Source organism: Ambystoma mexicanum, chromosome 9, assembly GCF_040938575.1.
Source record: "Ambystoma mexicanum isolate Mex_15411 chromosome 9, UKY_AmexF1_1, whole genome shotgun sequence".
NCBI lineage: Eukaryota > Metazoa > Chordata > Amphibia > Caudata > Ambystomatidae > Ambystoma > Ambystoma mexicanum.
In genome coordinates, this window is record NC_090931.1 from 348,115,832 (window position 1) to 348,128,558 (window position 12,727).

Here is a 12,727-nt window from a genome sequence, read left to right on the forward strand (position 1 = left end):
TTTATTCTTTTCCATTTGGTCGTAGTTGCACAGTGTGTTTGTATTCTTAATTACTATTATTTGTTTTTAATATATATATTGGGGTCATTAAAGGCCATTTCCCCCATCCGGCAAACTACAAGTTTGTCATTAGGGGTTACTTATTTACTTCCAGCGAAGAGCTAGTGCTAAATCAGGCCCTCACTGGCAAAAAATCTGCCAGTATTTCTGGCACTGGTAGTACCAGTGCCAGGAATACCAGCAATCCCCTCAATCTATGGAATGGGGATTTACTGCCCTTTCCTCCACCTGTAATATCCTGGAAATTCCGGGATATTAGGTGTCAGAAACAATAGGGTCAGTTTGCAGGTATCCTGTTGAAATTACTGACGGGATACTGGCAAACTTGTAAAGACCCCCATTGTGTTCAAAATCAACATTTTAGTAGAATGCCTCATTACACTTTGAGCTGAGAGAGTGCTCTGCAAATATTTTAAATAAAAAATGAAAATCATTTCTTTGGTGATCACTGCGAACAAAATAACAGCCAGGGCCATATTAGCTAGCAAAACCCAATAATACAGAAGTTAAACCAACAAATAAGTCCTCATGATGTGAGGTGGTAGTGCTTAAAGCAGGTAGTCTTTCAAATACTGCTTGATTTTACCAACCGCTTGATTTTAGGGCATGCAGAAGTTACAACGTGCAGAGTCTCATTACGAGTTCCGCGGCATGTGGTCAAAAGGTGTTGGTAATCTTATATCTGCCAATTTATTTGGCCAGTAAAGGAATTACCACCACATTCATAGCACCGCCATATTCTGGGTTTGGAGATAAAGTGAAGGATTCACTTCCAGCACCATGCTCAAGGCAAATCCTCCACTTTACCTCTAAAAATCAGTGGATTTACTCTGTGGTATTATCAGTCCTGATACATCCACCGAAATTACCCAGGGAGTGCTGTAGACTCTTAAAATGGGGATTTACACCACCATACCACCAGTCGTAAGTCTGTGATAAGGCTACAAGACCGAGTATTGGAAACAGAAAATGGTAGATGGCAGACTTCCTGCTGATTTACTGCCAAACTTCAAATGAAGTCAATACTTTAGCGAATACTTGAGAGGATAACTCAGGGGCAAAGTGCTCGCCTTGGAAGCAAGATGACACGGAGCAACACAGGTATGATCCCGGGTTAGCGCTGATAAACCTCTGGGTATTAAGTGCGTTATAAATAACCTATCTTATCATATCATGCAGTAGTCCACATGAATATGAGATAAAACACCTCAGTATTTTACCCCACCCAAAAAGTGGAAGTAATAATGTCAATATCACAGTAAGCGTGTTATAAGCTTCTGGCCCATATGGGAAGGGATGCCCTAGCACATCCCTTTGTGAGGGGAAAAACCTATGTGGGTGAAAAACAAGACATCTCATATGAGCACCATATTCCTTTGCAATGAAATGCACAGAAGGGCCTATATTGACTATTCTGTACATTTCTCCTCAAGTATCAGGGAGGAAAAGCCATTTTTGCAGCATGTACTTCAAAGACATCCAATGTATTATTAGTAGTGTTTTTATAGTGGTATGCAGTACTGTGTAGGCTCTGCAAAAGAGGTCCCAACCACACAAAGAGGAACCCTAGGTGGCTGCACATTTAGTCGAGAGTATTTACGCAATAAAGTGTTTTTTTAAAGTATTTTGGGAAAAAAATAAATTTAAGGAATCAAGCAAACAAGCACTTTAAGTACAAATCATTTTACTGCACACATATTGCTCATCTACCACGTCTTCCAGATCATTGCCAGGGTACCCAGCTGTCCTCCCGGCATGTGCGGAACTTACTTCTAAGCTTATGCTAGCTTCAAATCAAAAAGCTGCTGATACTTGCGCAAGGCAGCGTCCAGTCTCGTGCTTGAGACTCTGTTTGGTGATGGGGACCCAGGACACAACAGAGAGAGCCATGCCCTTTAACTGAATGGTAATGTGGATTATGTTCACCACAACATAAACATGGTGTGTGTACTTTGACTCCCATCTGTCCCAACAGGCAACATTTACATCCAACCTCTTCATAGGTTGTTGTTTATGGCTTTATTGAAACTGCCCATCCTACAAGAACTCTGACTCAGTCAGAGTACAGAGGCAAGTTGAGAATGGGCTATGTGTCAATGCAATGGAGAAAGATGAAGAGTGTTCTAGCTTCAGAAGCAGAGGTGGACAGCAATGATGCATGTTTCCCCAGGGGAGATGTATATCATTGGGTCAATTGGACATTCATGGGTATGGCTTTTGCAGCCTATGGACTATCACAACTGTGCTCTGTACTGAGGCCCTGGAAGAGTGTCAGAGTGCCAAATCCTCGAAACAAATCACAAGTGTCATTTCAAAAAAGGTGGATGCAGTTATTCCAAAATTGTTGGCAGTTTTGAAACTTGCTAACCCACAAATCACTACACTTGAGTTTGATAAACACTGGGAGTGAGAATTGTAGCTGTGCTTAATATGACCTGTTTTGCTAATATCTCTAAGTGGTCTGCCTGCTTAGTTGATGATGCTCTGTAGGCAACTTCATATTATAACATACGCTAAATTATGCACAATTGTAGTCAGTGGTAGAAGTGTACCGAAAAAAGTAGTGGAACTGTGGTCTCGGCAGGGGAGAGGGTAGGTGAAAGCATAGTGCAACATGCAACAAGGTGCATTGCAATAGTCTAAGCAAATATTAACTACTTTACACTTGCACAAGGACATGAATGGACACATCCTCTGTATAGAATGGTGAATATGGTCGTAAACGTAAAGGAATGGTAAACAGAAAATAATAAAAGCAGTGGAACACTGTTCCCGACCGTTCCCACTCACTTCGATCACAGATTGTAGTCCGTTTCATATTGGTACTGATTATGACATTAATGGCATTGTGGAGCAGATTGCACGCAAATGTGTAATTGGAAACATTATAACTTATTTTTAAATGGTAATCTCCTCTCTTTCCAGAAGGACATTGCCCTTGCACCCCTGGATCGCTCAGAAAAGCGCCAGAACCAGCTTGGCAAGAAGAAACTGAAAGGATTCACCAATGGATTGAACTGTCAACCAAGGAAAAACAGACATAACTACTACAACTACAATTCGGACCGTGAAAATGATCGCAATCTGTGTCAACAGTTCGGGAAGAAGAGGTTTCAGAAAAGGCACAGACCGGTAGGACCTTGGTTTTTAGAACATGTGATACATTTTCTACAAACATATGCACATTATATAGGAATTGAGTACCAGGTAGTTTGATTGTAGAGTTGAATTTTATGGTAACACATTTTTTCGTAGAATCATAAATCCAATATCTCATATAATTCATTGTAATGTGGCAACATGCTTCTGCTCATTGGATCTAAAGTATTATAATGATTGCCACATATGTTTATAATAACAATGACATAGTATGCTGGATATTAATTTTTCATATACTTGATGACAAGCTTGATTAAAGATGTCATGCCATAGTATTTTCCAAAATCTTACAATTTCACACTCCATGAGCCCACATTGTTATTGTCGCTCTTAATAATATGGTAATACCGGTTGAACTATCGGTTTCTATAGTGCCACTTTCAGGTGATATGTATATTATAGTGTGGCGGTCACTTAACTATAGTTCAGGTGAGTACTGAGTTTGACAGGAACTTGATAAAAGGAATTTCTAATAACTTTTGACTTGGATGACGTATTGGGCTGAAATGTGGCGGATAATTCTGTAGGTGACCACCCCCCCCTCGCTGTGGAATGGAAATTGTTAAGAAAACAAAAAAAGGCACTTTCAGCCTAGTCCCCATTAATTTCCCCATAAACAAAAAATATCAATTGTTGCCTGAACCGCACAGCGAAAGCCGCTGGACCGAATTGGACCAGGTCCGAAACAACTTGAGTATGAAACGGTGACTTGTGATCGCTTTGGCGTCTGGGGTTATGGTGTTCAGTATTTATTTTCACATAGAAAGAGGTGCCTCCTTCCCCCCAAAATATAGAGACATTTTCCATGGTTCATTGCATCAGACAGGCTTTTCCGAAATTAAAAAGTTGCCATCTTGTTTTCCAATATGAGAGTTAACTGCAGTTGTACCCGTGGCTACGTGAAAAAAAAGCAGAACAATGCCATTTTGAGGAGGAACAGCAGTGAAATAGTATCAGGTTAGAAGTGGGTAGGGGGTCACCATTTCAAATTTGGGAGTTAGAGGTAGTGTAGGGACCGTCACATGCAATCAATGAGTGTTGGAGGAAATGGGTGAGGGCTGGGGAGGTGAGGAGGCCTTGAGGGTAGTGGGGGGATCAGACAAAGAAGGGAGAGGCCCACATGGCTAGTGCCAGGGAGGGCAAGGAAGAATTAATTTTGTCATTTTATCCGATATCCGTGGATATCTAACAACTACAAATAACCACAGATATCTGTAGTACAATGTGACTATATGTGCGGATACAGGAAAACATTTTCTTTTTTAAAAAGAAAACATTTTTTATACAGCTATTTTGAGGTAGGGGGTGAACAATATGCATATATGCACAACAAAACAGTTCTGTAGTATCAGCAAAAATAAAATTGCTTCTTACAGACCATGAAGACGATCGAGCAGTCGAACTGGAGAATGGTGCAAACATTAATTTTATTGGGCTAATACCACTACTGAAGGCCGTACCCACTGTCCATGTTGCACAAATAGGTTTCTTTAGGACTCACTAGCCATGGCCATTGGCAACAAAAAAAAAGATGGTTCCTTTTTCATTCCTGAAAAGCCTTGCTGATGCATTGTGAGACACATGCATTGCTAATATTTTGGGAGAAGGGGGCACCCACTTCTGCATCATATTTTAACAACTTCTGGACGGAATAACCCCTGCCCCTGAGAAATCGAGTCAACACTTTGTGACCAAGTTGTTTTGTACCTGGTCCAATTCCGTCCAGTGGTATATGCTGTGTGCTGTACAGACATTTGGACTTTTCGTCTATTGGGAAATGCATGGGGAAAGGGGAGGGGGGGCAATGGGCATGACACACTTTTTGTTTGCAAAATATCAGCCAAATTCGTCCTGCAAGTCAAAAGTAATTAGCAATTAAATTTTCGGGTTTCCTATGGAACTTGCTACAAACATTGACTATAGTGCTGCGACCGACCAATTTATATATATATATATATATAAATTGGTATATATATATATATATATATATATATATTAGTGTTGTTGACTATTGACTTCACTTATGACATCACAGGTGACTTCTGTACAAATTATATTATTGGTAAAATGACTAGTGATATCCCCACACTATATACATTTCAGGTTTCAATATCATACCATTTGTCTCGACAGTTCATGACATCTTTGACCGTCTCTGATTTCCCTACAGCACCAACTATCTTCAGGAAATGAGATATTCACATCTCAAGTGTGTTATCTCTGAAGATGTCATAAGGCGAGGACACTATAATATAGTAGAAGTAAAGGAAAACCAGGTTTAAGATTTTGCACCCCCCATTGCCTGTTTCTATTGGTGAAATGGGCTTATGGGCTTTTCAATTGTATATTGGTGTTAAATGAGTGTGCCCAGTACATGTCTGGAGCATATTGATTTCAGATGTATCTGTCGACAGAATATGTGTTCTATTTATCAGTAGGAGGAGACATGTGTATCTGTACACAATTCATGAGTGGTATGAGTAACTGCAGGAATCAGATAAGTGCAAAGTTTATTGAAAGCACATGGATAGGGCTAAAGCTGGCTCAGGACACAAGTGTGTGTGTGTGTGTGTGTGTATAAAGTAAATTATTGCCATGAATATGTTTAGAAAGTCAACAACATCCTTCTTACTCCATTTTGTGTACCTGATAAACCCACCTGCAAGAAGACTTGTATTAAAAAAATGTTCCTTTTGTAATATCCTGTCTCTCCCTTTCAGCTGATTCATCATTCCTATGTATTTAATCCCTGTGTATCACCCGTGAGATACGCAAATCACATTGACAGAGTATATCAATGATACCAGTTTCACATTGACAGAGTATATCAATGATACCAGTTTCACATTGACAGAGTACACCAGTTGCAGTTTCATTCCTGGGAAGGGCATGATCAGAGCTACTTAATATTTGAAGTGAGCGTTGTGAGTAGTGCTGTTGTCTGAGTTAAGTTTAATGTGTATTATGATGGGCTCTGAGTTAGAGAAAGAGTTTTTTTTAAGAATTGAGTGATTGTACTACAATAGTAACATTCCCAACATTTGTAGACTTTCCAATCTGCTGCCACTGGATACCCTGTAGCACCCTGTAATGTAACAAGGGACTCAGGCCAGCCCACCTTCTTTGGCACTTGCCAGTCGTTTTTTCACAACACAATGAAACAGATCATCTAGATTGATCAGTACATGCAAAAAGATCACCAATGTAACATTTATACAAATAACATCTTTATTTTTGGAATATATTTTTTTAAAAACCTACTGAGGCTGTTATGCATGTTTTACCATGTTAGACCAAATACAATTTTTGGTTCCCACACATTTTGTCATATTAAAATTCATATCACAATATTGCAGCATGCGTTTTACGCAGTGAAAGGTTAGTACTGGTGGTGACTTAGAGTATGGTTCCCAAAACCAAACATCTATCTAGTCGACACTGTTGGTGTTTCTAGCATGAACTACTGTTGTTAACAGTCTGATGCTGTCTTCAGGACTGCTGGAGAAAGGCTGTAGTGTGTGTCTTGCTTGGCCATGCCTATTGTAGGTGGTGAATCTAAAAATTGGGAGAGTTTAAAAGTTAGAACATTGGTGTTTTTTTGCTAGGTTGTGAATCCCTGGTGTGTGTGAAATATCCTACCTGTGCTGATTTCTTCAGTGCCTCAGGCTGGAGGAAAAAGTCGTATTTCTCTTCTTTCTTGGACGATGCCTACTTTGCGCCGCGGGTGATTCAACCTACTACTGAAACTGCACTGAATCTGCAACTGGGCCATTCACCGTTCTCGGCCCAGCAACTCTCCCCTGCACTGCCTCCACGGCAACCCCTGCACTACGGGACTGTGTCTGTATCCATACAGCCCCCCTTCCCAGCACTTGTCTGCACTTACCTCGCACTTGCCACCAGCTGGCCATTGTTATTTATCCTGTATGCTAATAACCCTGTACTGCACTTTCCCCTCTCCCTTTCCCCCATGCACTTTTCCCTTCCCCTCTACCCTTGCACTTGCGCGATCTGAATGACACCTGGCCTAGTAAGATCGTTGTCTGTCTCCCCTTGTTTCCCCCCCTGCCTCGTCGCGCCTTGAAACACTTGTGTATAGGCGCGTTACAAATGCCTTATCATATCATATCATAACCTTTTTCTGTAACTAGATGGGTCATGTGGCTGCTAGCCTTCTTTGCTGAAAATAGATTATAACATAGAATTAGGAATCCATAGAAATGCTTTTAAATAGCATTCTATCTTGGCTTAGTATTTTAATTATTCGGGCATTTTACTATAGAAGGGCCATGTTTATCTAAAAACATGCCTTGGATACATGTTTTTTCTGTTTGACTCAATACAGCAAGCCTTTGTTGGTGGATTCACTGACGAACACTTGTGCAAATAATGGGCTCTTGTCTGCTACAAGAAGGGCCCGGTTTTGTAAAACAGTAATGTGTTCCCTGATTGAACACAAGTCCGTGATGGTGGATCTGCTGATCCCCACTTGTATACTCATTGAAGGGCTCTGGTCCTTGCTGTTGGCTCCATACGGTGCTGTTCGCGGGTTCAGAATTGATTCTAAAACGAAAAAACCCAATTTGGGTTTTCAAAAAGTGAATGCTTACTAAAGGTTCGCTTACCTCCGGCTCCCGTGTCCTCACGGAGCTGTTGGAGTCTGAATGGTAGTGTTCTCCTGTGTTGCGCATGCGTACTGGCAATGTATTCTCCCTCGTATGTCGTAGTTGGTAACTAGGCAACGCAGCGCTCGTTTATGGCGCATGCGCATTGTGGGAAAAAGGATGTGCATTTGTCAGTGGTCTAATGAAGCCAATTACTTGTGTCTACGGCCATTCCTCTGTCTGGTCGTGGCAATATGTTGCTAACCTTTGGTCAGGGAAGTGTCATGGTTCAATGGTATGTGGTGAAATACCTATGTCTGGTTCATGTCATAAACACCAACATGCCTTATGCTTTACATTATACAGATACAGCATTTTACCCCACGAGACTCCATATAGCCCAATTAATTTATGTTTACACACATCTTGACATTGGTCAGTCAATTTCTAATTATACTGCACCATTACTCAATATTTAACTTTTGGGTGTTTTATCTTATACAGATACAGCATATTACCCCACGAGATTCCATATAGCCCGATTTATGTTTACACACATCTTGACATTGGTCAGTCAATGTCTAATGATACTCCATCATTACTCAAAATTTGACATTTGGGTGTGACAGGCTTTGGTGATTGTATTGATACCTTATATATTTTCATAAACCATTTTGACCTATCAGCATTTCTTCAGCATGCTTGTTTTTTTCAAGTATATTAATGTTGTGCATTTCTATTAATTATAACTATGCCTGCTGGTATCTAAGCATTTTTTCTGGGGCTTGGCTGTCTGGGGTAGCGGAGTAGTCTTTGTCCTCTCTGGTATATTTACTAGTTTTGTTCTGTTAGAAAAACAGGTTCCATTCTATGGAAACATTGAGTCCGTTCTTAACTGTATTGAGGCGATAAATCCATTTTTGCTCGAGTTGTCTTAACTCCAGGTCCCGGTCCCATCCTCTGGCTTTTGCACTGATGGTTTGGATGATGAACCAGCGCAATTCTGTGTGTTTATGTTTTAACTTTGCAAAATGTGCCACCATTGGTTTGTCTTCAATGGAGTTTTTTAGATAGGATCTGTGTTCACAGATTCTCTGCCTGATCTTGCGTTTACTCTTCCCTATGTACAATAGGTTGCAAGGACATTTTATTGAATAAAAGCTCCACTTGGTAAGGCAGTTTGTGAATGTTTTATACTTCCACACAATTCCATTCAATGAGACTTCTTTTTGGTCCTGGGTGAGGTGGCATACAGAACATGTTCCGCATTTATAATGTCCCACGACAGGTGGGAGGTGCCATAGGTTATTTTGAGTGCTCCTCCGGTTTTTGTTGATTGGATAAGTATGAACCAACGGATCTTTCAAATTCTGGCTTCTTTTGAATGCGTATCTGGGTTTCTCTAGAGTAAAAGGGTCTGTTTGGAGTAAATTCCAATTGTTTAAGATTGTTTTTCTGATGGCATTGCTCACTGGGGTAAATGTGGTGACACACATCATCGTTTCTTTTTGTTCTTCTATTCAGTATTTCGTGAGACAGTTTGTTCTGTTGGTGTTTCTTGCTGTTTTCAGGCCTTCCTGATCATTTGTGATGGGTATCCTCGTGCTTTGAGGCGGTCTTCCAGATCTTTGCCATTGTGGTCGAATTCCTATAATGTTGTGCAGTTTCTTCTTATCCTAAGGAATTGGACAAACGGTAGATTTTCTTTTAGAGCCTGCGGGTGGAAACTTGTGAAACTTAACAAAGTGTTTTTGTCTGTATGTATTTAGTACAGTGTGGTGGTAATTTGTCCATTTTCTGCAATTTGAATGTTGAGATCCAGAAAGGCTATGTGAGTAGGGTCATGATGTATGGTATATTTGATGCAAGGATCTCTGCTATTTAGCCATGTGTGGAAATCTTCTAATAGTCCAATTGTGCCTCTCCAAACTGTGAAGATGTCGTTGATGAACCGGACCCACCCTATCAGTTGGTTCTTGTATATGTTGTTGTCATTGTAAATGAATGTTGTGTTAAGTGACTTCAATTCAGTACTCCAACTAAGTCAGTGCCTAGCCTGGGATGCCCAATGAAAGCCCTTATTTATATATGTTTATGACTAGTTCATAAATCTGGATGATAAACCCTTGTATAACGCCCCTTTCTTTGAACCCCCCTGACCTCACTGAGCCAAGAAGTAGGTTTGTTTTGAAAATTAAAAGATTTATTTTACAAATTAAACAATATATATATATATCACACTTTTATAAATAAATTAATATTTGATAGCACAATTATCAATATGACAGTGATCAACAATGGATAATATTGCACACTTTTTAAATTCCTTATGAGTTGGTATAGAGAGGATAAAGTAGCTGAGAATGCTTTTATGGGTTCACGGAAATGCAATGATGGAAAAGAATGCAGCACAGAAATAACTGAGATGGTTTCCACAAGAGATAATATGATCACTTTTTCTTTTGACAATTCACTCCCCCCCTATGCAATATAAGGAGATGGAAGAAGAGCATACCATTTTCAGGAATACAATCAAATGCAATACCAATTCAGTTCCCCCATAGCAAGCTTAGAGCACTAGGGATGATTTTAAAACACAGGCAAAAATACTTTAAATGTGATTTGCAAAGAAGTGAAAATATGCTAAAAATGATTTTAATTCCCTATAGGAGATTCAGGGTAGGTGATAGCTACTTAAGATTGGTTCAGGTCAACACTATCAGTGATTAATGAGGGTTTATCAGGTTGAAAACAGATTTCAGCAGTTGCAAGCAAAAGACAGTGATTTTTGACAGGTGGAGAAATATGACTCAAATTCCAATTCACGGCACATTTTCCGAGTGCGTCCAGCGCAATTACGGAAAATCTATAAGGAGTATTAGGGCTTGTAGGAAAGCCGAGGATCTTAGCTTTAAAATGAAAGTTAAATTGTGTTCCTAGCACACGCGGTTCAAAAGATACAGCCGATTTTGTGGAGGTAGATTTTCAGAAATGGCAAATGACACTTTCACAGGTTTGATATCACAGAATGAACACACGATTTCTATGATGCAGTTCTAAATAGGTGGAAATGGTTTGAATTAGATAATTTTAGACTAAGAGATTGGTTTTGCACAGTTCTGGCTGAGTACTCACACTATAAATTTGAAATAGGCCGTCAAGGCCTGGTCAGGTTTGGGCTTCACTCGCCACGGGCGGTCTCTGGTACTGGTTCTGCTCACAGTGATCTGGTCTGGGTCTGCTATCGGCACTGCACAGCGGTCTGGTCTGGTTTGGTCTCTGGTTCTGGCAAAAGTTCTTGGCACTGCACAGCGGTCTGGTATGGGTCTGGTCTTCTATCGGCACTGCATGGCGGTCTGGATACAGCTCTGCTTTCTGGGTTCTGGCACAGGGTTCTAGGCCAGAACCAAACAGCTCGCCCAGTTGTTGAATAGTTTGGTTAGGTTGCTGGATTCTGAGGCCTCTGAAGGATTCAGCTTGTGGACTAGGCCTCTCTGCTACAAGTTCTGAAGTCTGGATTCTAAGTTCTGGTTCTGGAGTCTTCTGGATTTGAAGTCTGGATTCTAAGTTCTGGTTCTGGAGTCTTCTGGCAAAGCGCTTCGCAGGAAATCAGTTTGAAGTTGGAAGTGAGTGTCCCTACCTGGATTTCAGTGGTCCTTTTTATGTCTTTTGAAAGTGGGTGGGAAGGCTGACTTTCTATGCCCAACCCTCTGAAGATCCTGATGGTTAGCGAATTTTCTGTGCTCTCACTGGAGAACAGATTTGTGAGTCAGAGTGATGCTACCATTTTACAATCTATTGAAGAAACGCCCCTTTGCTTTTACTGAGAAAATCAATTTTACCCAAAACACAGAGGTACACCCCCTCCCTGAGCACATTACAATAAGTTTTCAATTCTCTAGTGTAAGCACAGTGTCTGCAATATTAATAAATAGTGGGGTTTGGTCTTAGAGCGTCACACAGAGTGGAGTTTAGTCTCAAATTGTAGGTACATTTTTCATATTAAGAATCTCCAAATTGTACATTTCTGTCAGCTTAATACAATATTTTATAAGCAATTTGATAAAATATACATTTGGTGCAATATGAAATCCACAACCCAGTCTGGCCCGCCTCTAGCTGGCTGAGTCAGATGTCACATGCTTCCCTGCCAGAGCAACTGTTGACAATTACACCTCAAATCAGCATATCCTGTTCAATTGAAAGAGGCTATTGTTCCTTACTTCCAGGCTGCAGGAAGCTCTCCTCCCCTCCTAATTTACATGTCAATGCGATATCCTGTACTGTTGGTGGTAAGAGCAGGTGTGAAGACTTCCCATGAACAGAGGCCTCTTAAACTGTTAATTGAATCAGACTGCGTTCTAGTATAGGGCCTGGGAACAGTAGGTGTTGAGAATTTTCATTAATCAGCAAGCCTTTAAAGTCCCAGCTAGCTCAGTATGCTGTTTAGCTTCTGAAATACAGGTCTCCAGTCAGAGTTTAGACTGCTAGCGCCGGTTAGTGTCGAGCACCAGTACTGCACCCATTTTTGGGAGCTGTTTTGAATTAATACATTTCAAAAAAAGAGATTTTACTTGATAGCATTTACTAACAGTGTATTGCTATAGACTCTGCAGTAGAGTAATTTTGTGGCCATGATTTTAGCAATTTTTGACATCAATTAAAACAGATTTTTAACAGCACCATATTCCTTTGCACTGATTTCACTCATGGCGCTTCTGGCCCATTACGCTCTCACTGGTGGGTGGCAGATCAGGTGACCATTTTGGTGTGTGCAAAACTGCGCAGTTTTCCTGGATTCTGGTGCAAATGTGGGCTTTTCGGCAATCTTGGATTTTCTAAACCCACAACACCAAATGTTGTAGCATAATAGTTCAAACGTGGGTCAAGACACCTGACAAGCC

At 40.6% G+C, this 12,727-nt stretch overlaps 1 protein-coding gene across 1 annotated transcript in view; it reads left to right on the forward strand.

The window, feature by feature from the left end:
• LOC138487326 (autism susceptibility gene 2 protein-like) overlaps positions 1-12,727 on the forward strand; it is a 2,615,289-nt gene that overhangs the window by 978,760 nt on the left and 1,623,802 nt on the right. Inside the window, exon 2 of the mRNA XM_069613925.1 lies at positions 2,986-3,192. Within this exon, the coding sequence (XP_069470026.1) occupies positions 2,986-3,192 (207 nt within the window). The remainder of the gene's footprint in view (positions 1-2,985; positions 3,193-12,727) is intronic.